Source organism: Urocampus carinirostris, chromosome 13, assembly GCF_059441175.1.
Source record: "Urocampus carinirostris isolate Australia breed hairy pipefish chromosome 13, RoL_Ucar_1.0, whole genome shotgun sequence".
Taxonomy (NCBI): domain Eukaryota; kingdom Metazoa; phylum Chordata; class Actinopteri; order Syngnathiformes; family Syngnathidae; genus Urocampus; species Urocampus carinirostris.
Window position 1 is genome coordinate 11,598,688 of NC_142361.1, and position 21,877 is coordinate 11,620,564.

The 21,877-nt window shown below is 40.3% G+C and overlaps 2 protein-coding genes across 2 annotated transcripts in view; one reads left to right on the top strand and one right to left on the bottom strand.

The window, feature by feature from the left end:
- Nucleotides 1-21,877, top strand: part of adam12b (ADAM metallopeptidase domain 12b) — a 142,863-nt gene that overhangs the window by 12,900 nt on the left and 108,086 nt on the right. Inside the window, exons 2-3 of the mRNA XM_088351976.1 lie at nucleotides 3,315-3,427; nucleotides 14,631-14,704. Coding sequence (XP_088208102.1) covers nucleotides 3,315-3,427; nucleotides 14,631-14,704 — 187 coding nt within the window. The remainder of the gene's footprint in view (nucleotides 1-3,314; nucleotides 3,428-14,630; nucleotides 14,705-21,877) is intronic.
- Nucleotides 6,788-12,330, bottom strand: LOC148353733 (general transcription factor II-I repeat domain-containing protein 2A-like). The gene is made up of 3 exons (XM_088351984.1): nucleotides 12,209-12,330; nucleotides 10,921-11,727; nucleotides 6,788-6,828 (listed from the first exon to the last, which is right to left on the bottom strand). The coding sequence occupies exons 2-3, from the start codon at nucleotides 11,663-11,665 to the stop codon at nucleotides 6,788-6,790; spliced, it is 786 nt and encodes a 261-aa protein (XP_088208110.1). The 5' UTR covers nucleotides 11,666-11,727; nucleotides 12,209-12,330.

Below are 21,877 nucleotides of genomic sequence, written 5' to 3' on the forward strand. Positions count from 1 at the left end.
TCTCTGGAATATCGTCTCGCCATTTCTCTTCTTTCTCCAACCTCGGCAAAGCTGAAAGACAGCGAGGGAATGCGATTCCAGTATCCGTAATGGTAGTCACTGATTTGTCTTTTAGTAATGGGTCATCCGCGAACGAAACTGCTAATGAGCCGACTCTTTGAAGTGAACAACAAGAGCAGGCTACGACCAATAAGGAGCCAACTCCCTTCAGAACGCGCTTTTTCTTTCTTACTGTTTGTCTTTCTTTTCATCTTTCCTTCTCTTTTTGTCGCTTTCACTCATTCTGTCACTCCTCTTGTCTTTTTTTTCTCTTTTTCTATATCTTTTTCTCCCACTATCTCTTTCACTCTTTCCTTTTCCTTTTGTTTATGTCATTCTCTCTTATTCTCACTTTTCCTCTCGCTTTTTTTTGCTCTTTCTCTGTATCTCTTTTTCTCTTTTTCTATTTTACTCTCTCTCCTTTCTCAAATGCGCACTTAAATTCTCCTCTTAAAGGTGCTTCTAACTGCTCTCTTTTTCGCTCTTTCTCAATGGCGCTTGTGACTGGCCAGTATGATGAGGCGTCATCTCTGTGTTGTTTGCTTTGTAACAACAATTTGAAAGTTTAATTTAGGTTTCACGAAAAAGTGAAAGAATAATTGTTTTAATAATATAGTAGCATAATAGTTTTCCAAATGAATTAGTAAGTTCATAAGGTTCATTATTATTAGCATCCATCCATCCATTATCTGCACCGCTTATCCTCAGTAGGGTCGCAGGGGTGCTGGAGCCCATCCCAGCTATCTTCGGGCAGTGGGCAGAGGACACCCGGAGGGCACACAGGGACAGACAATTTGCTCGCTCACTCACACTTAGAGACAATTTTGACGGGCCAATCAACCTGACATGCATGTTTTTGGAATGTGGGAGGAAACCGGAGTGCCCGGAGGAAACCCACGCAAGCATGGGGAGAACATGCAAACACCACACAGGAAGGTTGGTAGCTGGATTTGAACCCATGACCTCAGAACTGTGCCGCTGTGCTGCCCTTATTATTAGTAATAAATCATTAAAAAAACAAAACAAAAAAAAACCTGTTTGTGAGCTGAAAGAGCCGTCCCTTTTTAGTGAGCCGATCCGAAAGAGACGGTTTTCTTTAAGGAGCCAAAATTCCCATCCCATTGTCTCAATATTTTTCATCACACTCTCAGTATTTACCATCAAATCATGTGACCTCAATAATAGTGATGGGAGGAAGGCGTTTAGAGCCTCCAATCTGCAGAAGGGGAAATTTCCATCCTGTGCGCTAGTTCCTCAAGGCGGAGGTTTTTCATAGAGTAAATGATGCAAGCATGTATTATTGATGCGGTTGTGATACAATTTCTGCGACCTACTGGGAAACAGAGCTTCTTAAAGAATTCTTTCACTAAACCTAAGTCGGGCATTTTGGCCCCAGGTTTCCAATATGCACTCTAAAGCCACTTCACCAAGGGACACCTCTACCGTCTGATGAGATCTAATTCAAGAGTTTGGTAATAACGCCTCGCTTTGATTGACATCCACACACTGGTGTGGTTTTAATAAGACGGTATGGCCCCAAGGTCAAATAACATATGATATAAAAATCTTGAAACTTTGGTTGACTGAGGCAGGGAGTGTTAGGATTTGCTTGCGCACACTTGTTTTTGTCTGCTACTTTGTTCATTGCATTTCCACCACCACACCAGGTTTCTTTGTTTTTGTGTCTGGTTTCTAGTTAGGGTATATTGTTAGTAATTTAGAGCCTACTTATTCGTTACTTTGTTCTTTGTAATTCCCATTTCAGTCTTTGTTTCTGGTTTGGAAGTTGCCAGGTTTGATTTTGTTTGGACATGTTATTTGTTTTGTGATCCTTGTTTATTTGTCACTTTGTACCTCATTTTATTGTTAAATGCTGTATAATCTCATAACAATGTTCACTATGTTGTTATCACAATAAAGAGAATTGTAACTCTCATATTACCCCTGTTTCATTTCAGTATTTTGCCATTTTGCCACTTGCTTTTGACAAAAACTATTTCAGTTTCTTGGGTTTCCTCTAATGACATATTTACACATTTTCCAAGTTTGGTCACGTGACATACAAATAGCCATGCCCTGATTTTTCTTTTTAAATTTTTACAGATAATACAAAATTATTTTTAAATTTTACTATTTTGTATTATTTATTCTAAAATCAAGAAAAATAATAATCACATCTGTTAACTTGATATAGTATATCATGTACCAGGTATTTGGAACGGAACCAGGCAAGATTTAAATGGACATTGTGTATTATTTGGCACCTTTCAGTTGTGAAAAAAAATCTTAATTATTTAAAAAAATATATATTTCGATGCAAAGGCGATTGCATATTATATTAAAACTGTTCCCTCGGATCCTTGAAAAGTATTAAAAGGCATTCATTATTCTTAAAATGAAGACATTAATAAGATGTATATTTACTTTGAACTAAAAAGATTTGGTAATATTTATCAGTTGTCTTTTTTTCATTAATTCCCAAATTTACATTCGGACAATATAGGAACATAAAAACAGTGATGTGGTTTCTGTCCGGCCTTTCAGAGCAGGCACGTGTCTTAGGTCTACCCATTAAATACACATAGATACTTTGGACGGATAGGTTTACTTTGAACCATGGGAAAATGTAAATTTGATTGGAAGTGGCCGTCCGACGATCGTTTTCACCATAGTTACAAGCTGTTCCAGGTAATGTCTACAAGGTACAATGTATTCAGAAATACTTGGGCATTTTTTGTATTGTTTGTATCAATTGTGTTGTTGTTTGTTGACTTGTTCTTAAATATGATTTCAAAAGGCATTAAAAAGTCTTAAAACGTCTTGAACTCAACTTGCTTTAGGGACGTTGATTAATTATTACTGCAGACTGTTGTTGTGAATTATCATTATTATGAATATTTTACATCACTATCACTTTTGTCCAATCTTGTTACTACTGTCCTGTGATTCCCACACCCTTTATGGCGGATCCACTTTTGTAATTATATTATTTATTTATTTTTTGGGGGGGAGGAAAAACCGTACCCATCGGTATCAATCAGAGGAAAAAAATTGTATCAAATACAGTATTCACCCCCTAATATAGCTCAAGATCAGCTTTTTGGAGATGAATCACAAGTATTAAAGTAAAAGTCAAGTGTGGCTCAATAATCTGTATTGTACATTGCGTGCCCAGATAATAAATCATCCAGAGTGATTTTATTTTGTCATATTTCAAGTCCCCTGTGAGTTTAAAGTCATCACTCATATTCAGGTCCTGTGTTGTCATTTTACAGAGAGTGTCTCCACTAACGCACATCCGCAGAGCCAAGAGGAACGTTACAGGACCACAGTACCGTTGCTTCTGACAGGCCCACATAGTGGACCGCTCAGCCGACTGGAACCAGGGGTAAGTACTCGAACCTGAGGCTGTCACGATGCCTATCGCCCAATCCTCACTGAAAAACACTTTATCAAGGTCTCTTGCTTTGGAAGACCAATTCTGGGATGTATAGAAATTAATATATGTTAATCCGGAGGGATGGCTGCCGCCAAGCTGTACTTACCCTCTCGGGCAGGAAGTGGTGCCCTTAAGAGCTACTTTTTGTTATTGGAGCAAATGGCACCGTTTGATAAGCATTTCTAAAATAACAAATAATCATGTAATCACTATGATGTAGCTATGTTATTTTCAGGTTAATTAATGGAAGTAAGGTTAAATAGACACAGTACACCAATAGAATTTTACTAGAAAAATCACAATGACCCAGCACTGTTAAGCTATATTCAAAATAATGCAAGTCCATGTGTATCCGTAACCGTGATGTGCCATATAAATAAATGGACACGTGTGTGTGTGTGTGTGTGTGTGTGTGTGTGTGTGTGTGTGTAATACCTAAATATATGACATACATATAGTTTATTCATTGATAAAAGCATTTTGTAATTTATGTGTTTTGATATTTATTTGGTTGTGTATTTTTTCACCCCCAAAAAAATGCTATTCAAACGAGGAGGTAGTGGCCCAGCTTTTCACCTAAACAGGCAGGAGTTTTGATCAAACTTAATTTATGGGCATGATGCGTTTACAGTACTGTCACGGTCCTGGCATTGCACCCCGAGATACTCCAGACTGGTCATACCAAATTTTTGCAGATTATTATTAAAAACTAAATAACAAAAGATTCAAATAAATGAATCAATTGTATTTATATAATATTTAGTTATTTTATTTATGTATTTTTATTATAAGGTATATTATGGTGTTACCGTGTTTATTCGTGTATAACGCACACCCCATTTTTTACCCGTGGCCATGATTAAAACGAATATAATTTTCTTTAATTGTCTTTGATATCAAGGTTGTGAAACATTTGTATGCAATGATATTAGACAGGGTACTCTAGAGTAAAACATGTAATAAAAATTTTGAAGGGAAAAATAATAAAAGGCTTTGAGGATAAATAGGCAAAAACGGTGTATATTTCTAAAACAATATATAACGGTGTATATACATATATATATATATATAATTGTGTGTGTGTGAACACAACCTAAACATTTTCGATGTGTTAAGGTCGTTCAAAGTCCAATTAATCATCAGATACAGCAAAGAGTTGTTTCCCTTGTGCCTTTTTGTGTTAATATATTTAGGGACTACATTTTTTCTCCATTCCCTAACATTCTTTTCTGGTACTGTGAATAAAAATAGTGTGATGAGATAAAATTTAATGTCATTGATTTGTCATCCAAATCACTAGTGGTCAAGTGTTGGTTAAAATTTAGAGCGCTCTTAGGACAAGGACCCACCAAGGCTGCACCTAGAAATTCTGTCCATAAAAGTTATGAACAGAATCGGTGACAAAGGGCAGCCCTGGCGGAGTCCAACCCTCACCGGGAACAAATCCGACTTACTGCCGGCAATGCAGACCAGACTCTGGCACCGGGCATACAGGGACCGCACAGCCCGGATAAGACTGTGTGGTACCCCATACACCCGAAGCACCACCCACAGGGCCTCCCGAGGAACACGGTCGAATGCCTTCTCCAAGTCCACAAAACACATTTAGACCGGACAGGCAAACTCCCATGCACTCTCAATGACCCTGGCAGAGTGTGTAGAGCTGGTCCAGTGTTCCACGGGCAGGACGAAAACCACACTTTTCCTCCTGAATCCGAGATTCTACCTCCTGGCGGACCCTCCTCTCCAGTACCCCTGAATAGACCTTACCAGGGAGGCTGAGAAGTGTGATTTCCCCTGTAGTTGGAACACACTCTCCGGTCCCCCTTCTTAAAGAGGGTAACCACCACCCCAGTCCGCCAGTCCAGAGGCACTCTCCACGCGATGGTGCAGAGGCGTGTAAACCATGACACGCCCACAACATCCAGAGCCTTAATGAACTCCGGGCGGATCTCATCGACCCCCGGGGCCCTGCCACCGAGGAGTTTTTTGACAACCTCGGTGACTTAAACCCCAGAGATGCGGGAGCCCATCTCAGAGTCCTCCGACTCTGCTTCCCCAGTGGAAGACGTGTCGGTGGGATTGTCGAGGTCTTCGAAGTATTCCGCCCACCGATTCACAATGTCCCGGGGCCAGGTCAGCAGCGCCCCACTGGCATTGTACACTATGTCGATGGCACACCGCTTTCTCCCCCCAAGACGCCGGATGGTAGACCAGAATTTCCTCGAAGCTGTTTGGAAGTTGGCTTCCATGGCCTCGCCAACCTCCTCCCATGCCCGAGTTTTTGCCTCAGCAACCGCCGAAGCCGCATTCCGCTTGGCCAGCCGATACCTGACAGCTGCTTCCAGAATCCCACAGGACAGGAAGTCCCGATAAGACTCTTTCTTCAGCTTGACGGCATCGCTCACCGCCTGTGACCACCAACGGGTCTGAGGGCTGCCACCGCGGCAGGCACCGACTACCTTACGGCCACAGCCGCTTCGACAATGGAGGCGCAGAACATGGTCCACTCGGACTCAATGTCCCCCGCCTCCCTCGGGACATGGGCAAAGTTCTGCCGGAGGTGTGAATTGAAACTTCTTCTGACAGGAGATTCTGCCAGTCGTTCCCAACAGACCCTCACAACACGCTTGGGTCTGCCGGGTCGGGCCGGCATCTTCCCCCACCATCGGAGCTAACTCATCACCATGTGGTGATCAGTTGACAGTTCCGCCCCTCTCTTCACCCGAGTGTCCAGAACATGCGGCTGCAGGTCAGACGAAACGACGACAAAGTCGATCATCGAACTACGGCCAAGGGTATCCTGGTGCCAAGTGCACATATGAACACCCTTATGTCTGAACATGGTGTTCGTTATGGAAAAACCATGACGGGCAAAGAAGTCCAATAACGAAACACCACTCGGATTTAGGTCAAGGGGGCCGTTCCTCCCAATCACGCCTCTCCAGGTCTCACTGTTATTGCCCACATGAGCGTTGAAGTCTCCCAGCAGTACGAGGGAATCCCCAGAGGGCGCGCTCTCAAGCACACCCTCAAAGGACTCCAAGAAGGGTGGGTACTCTGAATTGCTATTTTGTGCATAAGCACAAACAACAGTCAGGACCCGTCCTCCCACCCGAAGGCAGAGGGAGGCTACCCTCTTGTCTACTGAGGTGAACCCCAACGTACAGGCACTGAGCCGTGGAGCAACTAATATACCCACACCGGCTCTGCGCCTCTCACCACGGGCAACTCCAGAGTGGAAACCCTCTCGAGAGGACTGGTACCAGAGCCCAAGCCGTGTGTGGAGGTGAGTCCGACTATATCTACTCAGAACTTCTCAGCCTTACACACCAACTCGGGCTCCTTCCCTGCCAGAGAGGTAACATTCAATGTCCCAAAAGCCAGTTTCTGTAGACGGGGATCGTCGTGCCAAAGACCCCTCCCTTGGCCGCTACCCAGCTCTCTGCGCACCCGACCCCTTTGGCCCCGCCTACAGGCTGTGAGCCCATGGGAAGAGGGACCCACGTTGTCCCTTCGGGCTGTGCCCGGCCGGACCTCGTGGGTAAAGGTCCGGCCACCAGGCGCTCGCCAGCGGACCCCACCTCCAGGCCTGGCTCCAGAAGGGGGCCCCGTTACGGCGCGTCTGGGCGAGGGAATTTGAGGACCAATTTTCTTTCTCGTCATAAGGGGTCTTCTGATCTGCGTTTTTTCTGGCCACTCACCTAGGACCTGTTTGCCATGGGTGACCCTACCAGGGGCTTAAAGCACCCAACAACATAGCTCCTAGGATCATTGGGACACACAAACTCCTCCACCACTATAAGGTAGCAGATCAAGGAGGAGTATGGCAAATGTCTGCCTATATAATGTATTAATATACTCATTTTACTCTTAAGACAAATGAATACATATAGTTAAAAATAATCCTTATATAAACAAAATTATTGCACATGGCAGATCATTTTCACCCCATTGTGTCAAATTTAGCTCATTTTACATACTTTTTTTCTTATTTCAATCGCAAATAAATAATATTGTAAAACAGGTTGAGGATCTTTCTGATTTTAAGTATTATTTGGTTTATTTTCCTATGGAATTTGCAAACATAATAAACAAAACACTTGTACATTGCTTATAACTTTTTTTGTAAAAAAAAAACAAAACAGTATGACTAAAAAGGAATCTGGTATATGAGGCAATATTCCATATTTTGACCATTATGCTTTCATTTGCTAGAAAAAAGTAATTGTATGATAAAATAAAAACAGACCTAAAAGAGTCAAAATGGTCCGATATTATGAGTTATTTGAAAAAATTGGCATTTGTAATCAAACAGGCTATTTCTATCTTATTAATTTATTTTTGTGAAATCATTTGGGATGTTGTGTGTTTGCCTCAGGACAAGTCCACTCAGGCAAATCTGGGCTTTAACTCTGGATAAATCCCTCTTCCTTTTGTGTGTGTGACTTTGTGTTGTTTCCGTTTATGCAATGTTCACTATTAGGAACCATAAACATATCTAGCTCTTGGACTTCATAGCTAGTGATTTAACCTGACTTTAACTCACGCCTTAATGCTATCATTCGCAATTAGCGAAACCTTCGATATTATGCAAGCACATGATGTACACAACTTTTGTCGATTTATCACCTGGAGCAGGTCAAAATCATTTTAGCTAAAAAAATGGTTGAAATGTTCCGTTTTTATTTGTCATGTTTGCAAGTAATAAAGCATACTTCAATCCCAAAAATTACACCAACGCTGTCATGATTCATAAAACAGTTATCCAGCTCGTATTGGATTGCTTGTTTAATGTCACATTGTTTGTTTTGGAGCAGTGGTCTCCAACGTGGTGCCCGGGGCACCTTAGTGCCACTAAAGGGCAGCTGAGATGCCCAACGACTTGCAGTACTTTGAAAATAGTTTAACAAGTATTGGGTGATTGTGATTTTTCTTGTAAAATTCTAATGGTGTTCTGCGTCTATTTAACCTTACTTCCAATAATTAACCTGAAAATAACATGGCTACAACATACTGATAACATGATTAGTTGTTATTTTAGAAAAGCTTATCAATCTGGGTGCCATTTGCTCTAATAACAAAAAGTAGCTCTTAGCATGAAAAATGTTGGAGACCCCCGTTATGCTCCTCCATTTAAAGCACTTCAAATGAACAGAAAAGCAGCTGTTTTCACTCAATATTCATGGCACTTTATTCAACATTATCATGCCCAAACCCAACATTTTTTTGTTGTCTCTTCAATTAATACGACCAATAAGTTTTACTACATCTCCTAAAAGCCTTACAATATATTTTCTCCGAATGTTTAAGGACAGTGTACTTTCTTTGCGCCGACGAGTGGTAAAATACGCTTAATTGAAAACAATATTGGATTAAATAATAAGCAAATATACATAAACTGTCTTATAAACATGTATTTTCTGTTCTGGTAACGGAAGTATCCCCGAAAAAGGTGGAAAAAAGTATCCCTGTGTCCACTGCTTTTGTCGACTTGTTCAGCCCTAAATCGAATAATACTTATGCCTGTAATATGACAGGACAGGCTCTACTCTCAGCATTAGCTTGGATAGTCATAGAAAAGAACTTCTTAATGGAACTAAAACACGTGGAACAAATTCTTCTGCAGGAGAGAAACGAGGATGAATTTTTGCACAAATGAAAAGTATTTGTGATGAGGAAAATGTAGCCATATTCCTAAATATTTTTGCACTTTTATGAGGTTATTATTGATGTTTGTATTTGTCTCGCAGCTATAGCTGCAGAAAATGTTTTATAGCTATAAAATATGTATTGAGGGTTGGATTGATTTAAACGTGGCATCACTAAAGCCATAGGTGTGAAATGCACAAGCCAATTGATGTAAAAAGATGTAACTCAAATTATATAGTGAATAAATGGAAAGTCATTATTGGCCTGCCTCGCCTCATCTATATTTTTTTGGTTGGATATTTTGACGCGACTGCGATTGAATAATGCTTTCCATATGTACTGTCGAGCATCCCCTCGTGCAGGTCTGGAAAATAAAAAAATCTCAATCAATTTGCACTCAAAAAAAGATTCCCAGCAGAGCTCCTCCATTAATCTCCCCATTGCTGAAAATGTCCTGTTCCTGTGGTGTGCTCCGCTGGGAAATCCGGTCAACAAATGTACCCTGGTACATGCACAGAACTTCTTAAAGCAGGGGTCACCAACCTTTTTGAAACTGAGAGCTACTTCACGGTTACTGAATCATACGAAGGGCTACCAGTTTGATACGCTCTTCTGAAATAACAAATTTGCTCAGTTTGCCTTTAGTTATACATTATTTATAATGATTAGTAATACTCACCTATGTAAAGACACTGATCATGTTAATGATTTCTAACAATGATTATCAAAAATGACAACAAGGTGGGAAACAGATATCAATATTCAACACTTCATCTCTATTAATCACAGTATTTGTTACATTTTCAGATGATCACTTACATCACTACATTTTAGCAAAAAATATCCCATTTGCACAAGCCACTGACATGCCCTGTTAACAAATCATGAACTATGTTGCAACATGTTTCAAAAAGTTAACAATTATGTAATGTTAAACAAAATCAACTTACATATTTTTAAATATGTAATACATTTTTTATTTCACATTTTGAACTAATGGCCAAGTCTGTGTTATGTTTAACAAAATTATAACTTTTAAATGTCATGAACACACTTTTAAATTGAACACAATTCTTCAATATTTTAATTCAACTTTGCCATGGCACTACCATGTTGCCACTGACTACATCTGGTATCCGTCCTTGGTTAGTGGGAAGACTGGCATTGCATGCTGTTCACCAGTGTGTTGTAATCTGGTGTGTAACTTGACACTGCAACTGTGAGTGAGTCTCTCAGATGTGCATCAGTGAGGCGTGTTCTGTGTTTGTTTTTGATGAAGTTCATGTCAGAAAATGCTGATTCACAGAGATAGGTTGAGCCAAACAGGCTGGCAACCTTCATGGCTGCTGTGCATACTCCACTGTACTTCTCTGTGTCAACAAGGCGCCAAAAGTTTGGTGCAGCCTGGTAGGCTTTGAGATGGAGATCATTTTGCAATGTTATAATTTCAATCTCCACCTGTCCAGCATCCAAGTTGAACGTTGCACTTAACTGCTCAGCAAAGCATGTTGTGTCCCCATTCATGAAAGGGTTGGAAATGAAGAACACACATGGTTCAAGCTGATGAAGGTCACAAAACCTATTCTCAAACTCTTGCCCAAGTCTGTTTATTACTTCAATGTACTTTTCTGCCACTTTTTCAAATGTCTCAGATGCAGAAGCATTGTCTTTCAGCACTGACTGCACAGAGGGAAAGTGCAGAACTTTTTTTTTCTGTAAATCTGCAGAGAATGCATTCATTTTGGCTTTAAATGCATTTAAAGCACTTATCATATCGACAACAGTCTTACCTTTGCCTTGCAGCTGGCAGTTCAGGAGGTTTAGTTTCCCAGTAATGTCCACCAAAAATGCAAGGTCAAGTGTCCACTCTGTGTCCTCTAGCAGTGAGACATCTTCGCCTTTGGACTGCATGAACTCTTTGATTTCACGCAAAAGAGACAAAAAACGATGCAAAACTCGTCCTCTGCTGAGCCATCTGATTTCTGTGTGTAGCATTAGGTCCCCATATTCTGCTGACATCTCCTCTAATAGTACCTTGAAAATCCTGTGCTGTTTTGCTTTGGAGCGGATGTTGTTTATGATTTTCACAACGGGAGTCATCACGTGCCCAAAGCCGATCACTTTCGCACACAACGCCTGCTGGTGAATGATGCAATGGTAATGCAGAAATTTGGGGAAGTCTGGGTCACGTTTACAGTGAGCGATGAAACCTGTCTGTCGGCCGACCATAGCAGGAGCCCCGTCTGTTGTCACCGCTACCAGCTTTTCCAATGGCACCTTTTTCTGCACGAAAAACTCCTTCACCGTGTTATAAATGTCAACTCCTCTCGTAGTTGTCTTTAAGGGCAGTAGTGTCAGGAGTTCTTCTTTTGTGGAGAAATCATTAAACACCATCCGGATAAAAACCAATAACTGCGCTGTACTGCTGCTGTCCACGGACTCATCGCACTGGAGGCTAAACCACTTGCACTTCGCCAGATCCTGCTCCAACTGATCGACCAAGTTACTGGACATAGCTGATACTCGTCTTGCCATCGTAGATGCCCCCAGTTGGACGTCGGAAAGAGTGGAGATTAGGTCGCTTCCATTTTTCTCGTCTTTAAATACAGTGTTAGCAATTAATAACATCGCTTCTTTGACAACTTCTCCATCTGTAAATGCCTTTTTTTTCTTGATCAGAAAATGTGTAGCTCTAAACGAGGCTTCGGTTGCTTTTTGTGAGTTTTTGGCCGGCCTCGTAAAAAAAAGACTGTTGCTGGTGTAACAGAGTTGAAATTTGATTGTTTTGAATGTTTTTTTGAATTCTCACAAAATCTGTGTTTTTGTTGTATTACTGTTGATATTCCGGTACCTCATTCAGTTGTGAAGTCATGGGCGTCTGCGACTGTTTTTTTCATTTGGTACTTTATGGGCTTCAGCGCTTGCCGTAGTTTATGTTATTCAGCAAGCGTTAAAGATAATTGCAGTCGAGAACAGACACCCCTGACTTGTGTATTGTTTTGTTTACTGGATGCAGGCAATAAACCCAGAGATTTTAAAAACCTTGTGTCGTGCATGAACGAGGGTCGCTACACTTACCCAGAGCGGTCTTTAGCTCACGGGCTTTTTCTGCCCGTAGGGCGCTTGCAGGTGGATATTTATCATGGTAGCTTTTGTGACACGTATTGAAATGTCTCTCCACATTGTGCCGTTTTGCTGTCGCCACGGTCGTCCCGCAAATCATACACACGCAGGTTTCTTTTACAGTCGTAAAAAAGAACTCCTCTTCCCATTCACTGTGAAAGAGATACGTTTTCTTTCTTTTTTCTGCCATGTTTTTGGGGTACGAAAGTGCATACAGCGCCCGCTAGCTTACTCTCCACATCCCACAAGCTCTACTTTACTGCCCATAGGTAAATATTGTGCGCGTTAACCTTAAAGTATTTTTAAGATAGTATTTTTTAAATCTATATACATACAAGTGTGATTAAAAAAATAATAGCAACAGAACAAAATTAATTTTTAGACGCAGCTCTCTATGAGATGTGCTATTTTTGGAACAGGCCCGCGGGCGACTCATGTGGTCCTTGCGGGCGACCGGGTGCCCGCGGGCACCGTGTTGGTGACACCTGTCTTAAAGTTTCTTTGGTGGAAAGGGGCTAATGAAGGGAGGGTAACAGTGTTAATTACAAGCACTTATCAGCTACGCCGGGAAAGCAGAGCTCTGAGTATATCGAGGATGCAACTTAAACCCTGACGCACTTGATTAGGCATTGGTTTTTAATTGCATCAGATAGGTTGAAGAACTGCTGATGCATTTCTAGAGGGGGAAAGGAAAGGTGACCCCTTTTTTAACCAGGCAACCAATGATTGTCTTATTTCGAACAGGGTGCACTTTTTTCCTCAACCAACTTAGACGCTGTTGAATCATCCTTAAAGATGACCAAAACGCTGCTATTAAGGAAATCGGAGAAGGGTTTCGAGACCTGCAAATTTTCAACAGCAAGATAGTGTTCTGTATTTTCCAAACTACCATCCATTCCATCCGTTATCTGCACCGCTTATCCTCAGTAGGGTCGGGGAGGGTGCTGGAGCCCATCCAGCACCAGTGGGCAGGGGACACCCTGAACTGGTTGCCAGCCAGTGTAAGGACACACACAGACAGACAACTCACTCGCTCATTGACAACTAGGGACAATGTGAACCGGCCAATTAACCTGACATGCATGTTTTTGGAATGGCGGAGGAAACCAGAGTACCCACACTAGCACGGGGAGAACATACAAACTCCACAAAGGAAGGCGCAATGTCATGCCCTCAGGATTGTGCCGCAGACGCGCTAACCACTCAGCCGCCGTGCTGCCCAGTTTACTGCATTATATACTATAAAATATTTTTTAACTGATTTAGAACAGCTGGATTAAAAATGACTTGATGTGAAACCCCAAAAACTTTTTTTTAACAACATATCAGTTTTCAGTGGGAAACATAATGGGGACACATTAATACTAATTACTTTTTGGACTTGAGGTGAAACTATATAATGTCCAAAAAATGGTTTTACCTGGGGTTATTTATATATATATATATATATATATATATATATATATATATATATATATATATATAATTACCATGTTTTTTTTCTGTTAATGGAAAATCTAATTTCTTTGTGTAGGTTTTTTTTAAAGAAATAGAAATATATTATAAAATGTTTTTGTTTGCAAAATTGCAATATTTTTTGCGTCATTTGTTATAAGTTAATACTTTAGTAGACATTCAAATTAAGGAGAATTATTTTGAAAACAGAAGAAGGCTGTCCCAAAAGACTTTACAATGCCAAATTTCTCATTTAAAAGCCGTTCCCCGAGATTATATCTACTCTAAAGGGTGTTGAAATTAAAGAAACTAAAAATAATTTTGTCATATACATATCGTGCTGTGCACTACTAGAAATGTGTTTTGTTGGAAGCAAAAGTTTATTTTTGGCCTATACTGCAGGAGGGAAAAATGGTTGGCGGGTCCCTGGGATTTAGTTTTGATCACTGAAAATAAGCAAATGTAATAATTCAGAATAAAAAAACACTAGTGTCTTCACTGGGAAACAAATGTTTTGGGTTTATTTAAACAGATATTCAAAAGAAGAGGATATTGAGCAATTACACCGTAGTTAATTGCAGTTGCAATAATTTTGGGGGGAAGGTAGTTTCGGAAGATTTTCAATTATTTAAGCCCTTTGAAAGCAACAGGCACATCCACGCATCTGTTTATTACAACATGATCATTTGAATAGTCTGCCTTTCAGTTGGCATGCTCCCATTTTTACTTCCCGTTCTGACACTTTTACCCAACCTGACGGGAAGCGGATGATGCAATGTCTGTCTTCCTCTTTCCTCCTTCTCCATTGTGCCTCTTCACATCCTGCTTTGCTTTGCGTGTCCATGAAAGGTGAAACCAGGATGACTGCAATCAGATTGCCATCTTCAATGACTCCATCCATTTTTTTTCTCTCCCTCTTCAGGTTTACCCGGCGACTCTGCGCTTGCTGGTGCAGGCCGAAGGCCAGCAGCTCGTCCTCCTGCTGGAGAAAAATGAGTGAGTCTGGTGACGATTTGTCTTGGTTGTTGTGTGCATTTATGAATTGAATTGGCTTTATTGTCATTTATGACAGCAAGTCAAGTCATGTTTATTTGTATAGCCCTTAATCACAAAGAGTCTCAAAGGGCCGCACAGACAACAGATTATTGCAAACCACATAGTATTATCACACCATCCCCTTATTTAAAACCTACAAGGCAAAACTCAAAAACCTCAACATTAGGACAATGAAGAAACCCTTCCAGGATGACCAGGCTGCAATGGATGTTGCAATAACAAAAAATACACAGATATTGTCAACATGAAATAGAGGTCATTCATGAGCTATAGAATAGAAGTGTGTTTTAAGCCCATCATTAAACAGTTCCACTGAGGTTGCAGATCAAATTTCAGTGCATCCCACAGCACCGGGGCATAGTGCAACATTGTATACGACGAGATTAGTCGTGGTGTTCTAGGGTTTACACTCAATCAAGACTTAAAAGAGGAAAAAAAAAAAAAAAGATTCAGGTAATATGGGCAAATTAGTGCTTAGAGAGACTGGCGTAAGTTGTTATGATGCAATATAAAATCTGGACTGGTAACAATAGTGCAATGAAAAGTAGTGCAATAAAATTTAGCAGCAACAAAAATTTTTAAATAATTCACAAGATATATATTTTTCAGTTTTGCACGCTCGTTTGGAGTAGTGATGTTCTTTTGAACAGAACTTTCTCTAAACCTTTGTCCCTGCTTTAAGCAACTTAAAGCATTTACCAGAATGACTGTGTTTATTAGTTAGCACCTCTTAATGGTAAACAATGTCATCTATTAAAATAATCTATATTTATTTAAAAAATAAGCAAACATTCGTAAACTGTCATATAAATGTCACCCAATTTTTTAACATAACACCTCGAGGGAGCTGACATAATTGTCTGTCATCTTACAGGTGCCCTTAGAGAACAAAAACCTGGCAAAAGACCTGGCAAAAATAATAAGAAATTTTGCGGTTTGGTCACTTTGAGTCTCTGTATTTTGTATTCTTCCTTGTGTTTTGAGCACTCGTTTTCGGTTGCACTGCACAATACAACGACATTTAGTGGTCAAATAATGCACACCGTCCCAAGATTTTACTATGTTTGCTATTTCTTAAGGTCCAAGCAGGAATTTTGCTACAACTCAACGCTGTTTCTAATCATGATAAGGTTAATAAAACAAAACCTTAACCATGTCAAAAGCATTTAAATTCCTTTAAGATTATTTCAATTATATTATGTCCTTTACCAAGCCCCATTTATCATAATTTCACAACATGTCTGAGTGCATGAGGAGAGCGTTTTTTGAAAGAAGCTTGTTATTCAAAATTATTGTGTCGAACAACCTCAATTTTAGGCTTTTAAACAAATCAGAGGAGGTGGCCAAGGTTAAAAGAGTCATTTATAATGTTGATGGCTTTGCTGCGGTATCGCAAGCTGTCAATGTCCTTCAGACTGGGGAGAGAGCAGCCATTTTTTTTCTGGGCTGTGTTGATTAGCTTCCCGACCTGCACATACTGTATCCAGATTGGATTTGGGAGCAGCAGTTTCGGCTGTATGGATGTACAAAGTTATTCAAGTGAAAAAATGACATTAAAGAGGCTGCTTTTTTAGGTTCATGCATGTCAGTGGAGCATGCTGTGGTGTGTCTCAGGTAAGTACTGCTTGGTGACACCCATCCCTCTCCAAGGTGTTTTTGGTAGGGGTTTCCTCCCCCACATGAAACTGGTTTCCATGGTTACCAGTAGCAGGAGAAGCCTCCTGATCTGACTCCGATACAGCACCTTTATCATGTGGTCGCCATTTTTTTTTGTGTAAAGCGTCATTCCGGTCATAGACAGGGTTCCCGCAGATCTTTAAAAGTCATTGAAATTATTATTATTATACAAATAATTGACATTAATTGACATTAAAATGTCTTAAATCAGCTAAAACGATTGCGGTTTTTACTAGAGTTTGACAATTATCGAGCGGGCTGATTGTCGGCACCGATATTTGGAAATTGGACGGATATCTGTACCTGCTTTTTATTTTTTGACGATTATCATCGAGTCAGAGTCAGCTGCGCCATTACTACCTCCTGAGCTATTGCCGCCCCCTTAGTTTCTTTTTCATTATTAAACATTTCTTATGCAAATTTTTAAGCTTTCTCCGCAAAAAAACATAGGTTACAAATATTGGTTATCAGCCGACTTTTGTTCGGGATCGTATTGGCCCTGAAAAATCCATACCGGCCGATCTCTACTATTTATCCATGCCAAAAGTCCTGAGTGCACTTTTGCCCTTGTAAAAGTTCTCTTGCTCTGAAGTCCCCCAAAAAGATCAAAGGCGATTAAGGAGGCGGCAGAAGAGTAACTCTCGAAGATGAGCTTGTTCTCTAGCTCGCTCTGCAGCCCTCAGCTCCGCCGCAGCCCCCCACTTTGCGCTCTCTGTTCTCACCGCTCCCCTCCGGACCGCCGAGAATAACAGTGGATGTCAGGCGAGGGGCGGAGATCATGTGGAGTTCATAAATTTGGTGATGCAAACATAAACACCAAGGGTGGGTTGTTGGAGGTTTAGTAGAATGTCACAGGAGAGCGAGGGTCTCAAAAGCAAGATTTCATTGTTGACTCGTGCCTTGCTCTTGCCAGCTTCTCACTCTTAGGGAGGATCAAAATCAAGTTGATTCTTTCCACCATCACGCTTGTTATTTTGGTCCTCCGTGAACAAATTTCCCATCTGGTACTGGTTTCATTTTGTGGTTTAAAGTCGCAGGTGTTGTAACACTTTCAAGAAACGTCTTCGTCAACATTCCCAAGAGGATCCGGGATGACAGAACTCTCGTTTCAAAGTGTAAATCTCTGTCTTCTCAATTTGACACGACACGGAGAAGAGTTCTGTCGAATGTCTGTCAAAGTGGAATGATTAAAGTAATTGTCAAGTATATAAAATGAGGCTTCAAAGTCCGGGTGCTGCTCAGCCATCAACTGTCAATCAAAAACTGCTGCTAAAAACATGAATGCAAATTTTTCCAACTTCTTTCTTTTGCCTGGATGTAACTTGAGAAGTGTTCGGTGCGCTTTTGAAAAAAGTTATTAGTTACTTTATTTTAAAAGTATTCTGTTACTCCCCAGATTAATGATATGTATATGTTTTTACAAATTATAATATATACTCTCATTGAAGCGGACCCCTTTAAATTGCTTTAAACATAGCCACAAGATAAAATAAATAGAATAAATTTGTACACTAACCTAAGTTGGAAAGAAGGACAAAAAAATCAAAATATGTTGCTATAATGGGTCAAAAAGGTTCCCAACGCCTGCCTTAGAGAAAATGTCTCCTACTCTGCCACCACAACTGTTTTTAGTTGTACTATGCCTAGCCTTCCTAACCGTTTCAGGCAAACCACAAATTGCTATTCATGGATGTTGTAATTCATGGATTACTTTGTATAAGTAGCTGAGTAAAACACCATGGTGTAACGACAGTTGAGTTACAAAATGTTATTATTAGCGTGTACTCATTACTTAGAAAGGTAATTGTGTTCCCTTGTTCGCATTGGACCCAACATTGGTTTTGAGTCAAAAAATTAATCTGCTTAAAGGTTAAGCTGAATGGAATTTGTTACATTGGGTGGCATCCACACCTTGACAACGAGGTGCTCTAAAGTGTAAAACCTGGTCCACACACTGTCAAAACAGATATATCCCTTTCCTGGAGTGTGCACACTCAGGAGATGATCTAAAGTAGATGCACCAGCCTGAAGCTGCTTCCTCGTGATGGGTGTTGAATTGATCTGCCTATTCTCATTGCCTTCTTTTTGTGACATCAACACCTTCTTGGCCAACAATGGGACTCTCTAAAGTGACCACATGCAAATGAGACAATTGGCAGATAAAAATTAACCTAAATTAATTTGTCTCCAAGCCTTCTAACAAAAGCAAAAGGCTAGTAGCTGGATTTGAACCCATGATCTCAGAACAACTCAGATGCTGAATTTTCGGATTATATTGTAAATATTAATTCAATTACAGTGGAACCTCGTTTTTTGACCATAATCCGTTCCAGAACCCTGCTCGAAAACCGATCTGGTCGATCACCGAAAATCGTTTTTGCCATTTAAAGTAATGTAAAATTATTTTAATCTGTTCCAAATCCTTGAAGGCTTACCATGAACGTAAACATGAAGCTAACCCAGGTTAATCGTACGTTCGCGTTAGCGTAATCTTCCGTACGAAAGATTACGCTAACATGAACGTGTAAAAATGAAAAAATTAGGTCGTTTACAGGTCATTTAGCACCGGGGTCTCCACAACAAGTGGTGAGCGGTTAAAGGATAAAGAAAAGATTTATGAATAGGATACAGCAGAAGCCATGCTGTATGTATAGCAAGATTGGAAACTCGCACACCTTCTTCATATTTCGCTTTCATTTATTTCTTAAATGCAATAGTTGTATGCACTACTCTTTTTTTTTTCACCTGTAGCAACTTTGCTGCTTGCACCGAACTTCTTCCGACGCATAATTAGGGGTTAAAACACTCCGTTCACCGATATTAAAAACGAAAGCAAAAAAAGTGCGCGGTCACGTGACAACAGTTCTTCACGAGGGGTGGGGGCAATCTACACCCGTAAGCCGCTCAGCATCGCCCCTAGCGTACCGGCGTTCGAACTCCGATTTTTTGAACAAAAAGCGAAGCAAGAATTTCTCGAAATTTTTGGTCAAGAATCGATTTGTTTGAACTGAGAGGCGTTCGAAAACCGAGGTTCCACTGTAGTATGTAAAGGATTACTTTGCAGGTGCAGAATGAGTTATGCAATTCTCTCGCCTCATTGCACAGGGCAATAGTGACACAATAGTATTAGCAAGCTAACGGCAAGTCAACCCATCCTGTAATCTTTTCTTGATTCATACAGTAAAGGAGGATTACCTATCGATGTCTTTTTCAAAAGCGTCTGTGCGTAGATGTATTTTATAAGTTAATGTAAAGCAGTAAAAAAATTTCTCTATGCTACAGTTTATGTATTACCTAATTGGTCGGTCAACCAAATAATAAGATTAAGGTCAAGATTAGATTTTAATCCAAAATCATGGATAAAGTTCCAATATTGGATCAGTAATGGGTGCTTATATACAAGCACTCTAAAAATAGGCATAGAGCATAGGTCTCGAACTCAATTTACCTGGGAGACGCTTGGAACATAGACTAAGTGAGGCTAGGCCTAATCCCGTGTTTCACAATAAAAAGTCTTTCTCAAAACAGTTCTTAAAATTTATCAGCCAACGATACATAAAACATCAAAATAAACTTTAAAAAACGCTTGTTCGTTTCCTCCAGAACTCGCTGCCATTTTTAGTTTTTTTTATTCTCAGTCCATGCACTATAGACACCTGCCACACCGTGCATACACATTGCTGAAAATCTGAACTACATCCTAGCTGACCTATATGATGCATTCACTTATATTATGTAAATGTTGTACTGAACTGAACACATCTCAACATCATAACATCTTAGTCTATGTTAATAGTAATCAGATAAAATATGCTGACCTCCTTGGGGAATCACTTTTAATCAAAATGAAAAAATGACTTTTTTTGAAAGACGGACCACAAACTACCTTTCCACGGCCTGCAGTTTGAGACCCCTGGTATAGAGGGTGCTGAACAATAGTATTTATCATTTACAATACGGAACCTCATTGTTTCTTTTCGTATAAATACATTTTCAGAAGCGTTGTCCCTGAATGCCAAAACCTAATGCTGCATCCCCGAAAATTGGGAAGTCAGATTTATCCCACTCGAATGGCCCCAGTTCTGACCTCAAGGCAATCCAAAAAAAGCGGAAAGTTGGAGTTTTCCGAACTCTGACCAGAAGAATATCATTGGAATGACACCTGAGGTGAAAAGGACCTAGTCGCAATGTTGGAGAAAACATTTGTACCCGGATTTTGCGACGAGGACATCCCATTTTCCCTCTTTCTGGAATGCAGCATTAAAATTCCTTAGTTTCTATTTAATTAAAAAAATAAACTATGCCAAAGCTTTTGTAGTTTTTTTAATCAGTAAGTATCAAGCCTCTGGGAATCATTTCGATATGAAAATCACTATTAGTTAGCAGGAGTGCCTATGATCAGATCTTTGTCCACACATTAAGACAGCCCCCACTTCCTAGTTTTGCTTCCTGTATCCCGCAGTCTAGTGTGTGTAGGCGGTCCATATGGCGAGTAGGTGCAGTGAAGCAGTGTAGTGATAAAAGCAAAGATATAAGTACAGACATGTAACTCTTCAAAGATATTCTTTTTAAAAAAACAAAAAGGTGACAAAGTCCCTCTGTCATCGTCAGGGTGAATAGGGAAGACGTTTTATTCGCGTCCCCGATTGTCATGGTGATCGAAATCGTGATCACTTCATCAGAAAAATCAGGCGCTGAAAAGTTCTAGCAATGTTATAGCATAAGTTAAGAGTTCTTGCAATAAAATGCAATTTTACATGCAGAGTGCCCTTGTGTTTATGGAAAGCATTATTCAGATGTTGAAGGTCTCACAAATAAAAAAAAATGTAAAAAGAAGTTGGAGTTCTGCTTGAAATGCATAGTTTCTCAAAAAGACGTTTTTCTTAAAGGTTTTCTTAGAAACGAGTACTTTTAAGAAACTTGGCAATGTTCACCTGTTGAACGCTAAAAACATTTGTTTCCTCTGGAAAGCTGAGGGTTGAACTTTTCTTTTGATATGTCCGACGCCTATAAAGCTACTGTAGTGAATTTTCTGTAGGCCTTCAAAAATGAATCGAAATGTCAAAAATTGGCCGGCACCTTCTTTTCCCATTTGCGAGAAATGTCTGGCATTGAAAAAGTCTCTAGCATCAGACCATAGGTTTTAGACAAGGAAGACGTTCAGAGAAAGTGGAAATGCAATGACACGTTGCACTGAATTTGTCAAGGAGACTTTTCACTCTTGCTGGGGAAAAAAAACCCTTTGGCATTCACAACAATGACAACAGATTCTTTGAACTAGCGGCCCCACGTGTTGGCACCAAAACATAAGCCATAGTGGTCCACGACATTCCCTGCACGCCGGCTTTGCAAGGTTGCCTGGTGAGCGCTCGGCTAAATCTGGCGAGCAGCAGCGAGAGATAAGAAAAACCTGGCTTGACAAAAACACACCGGCCC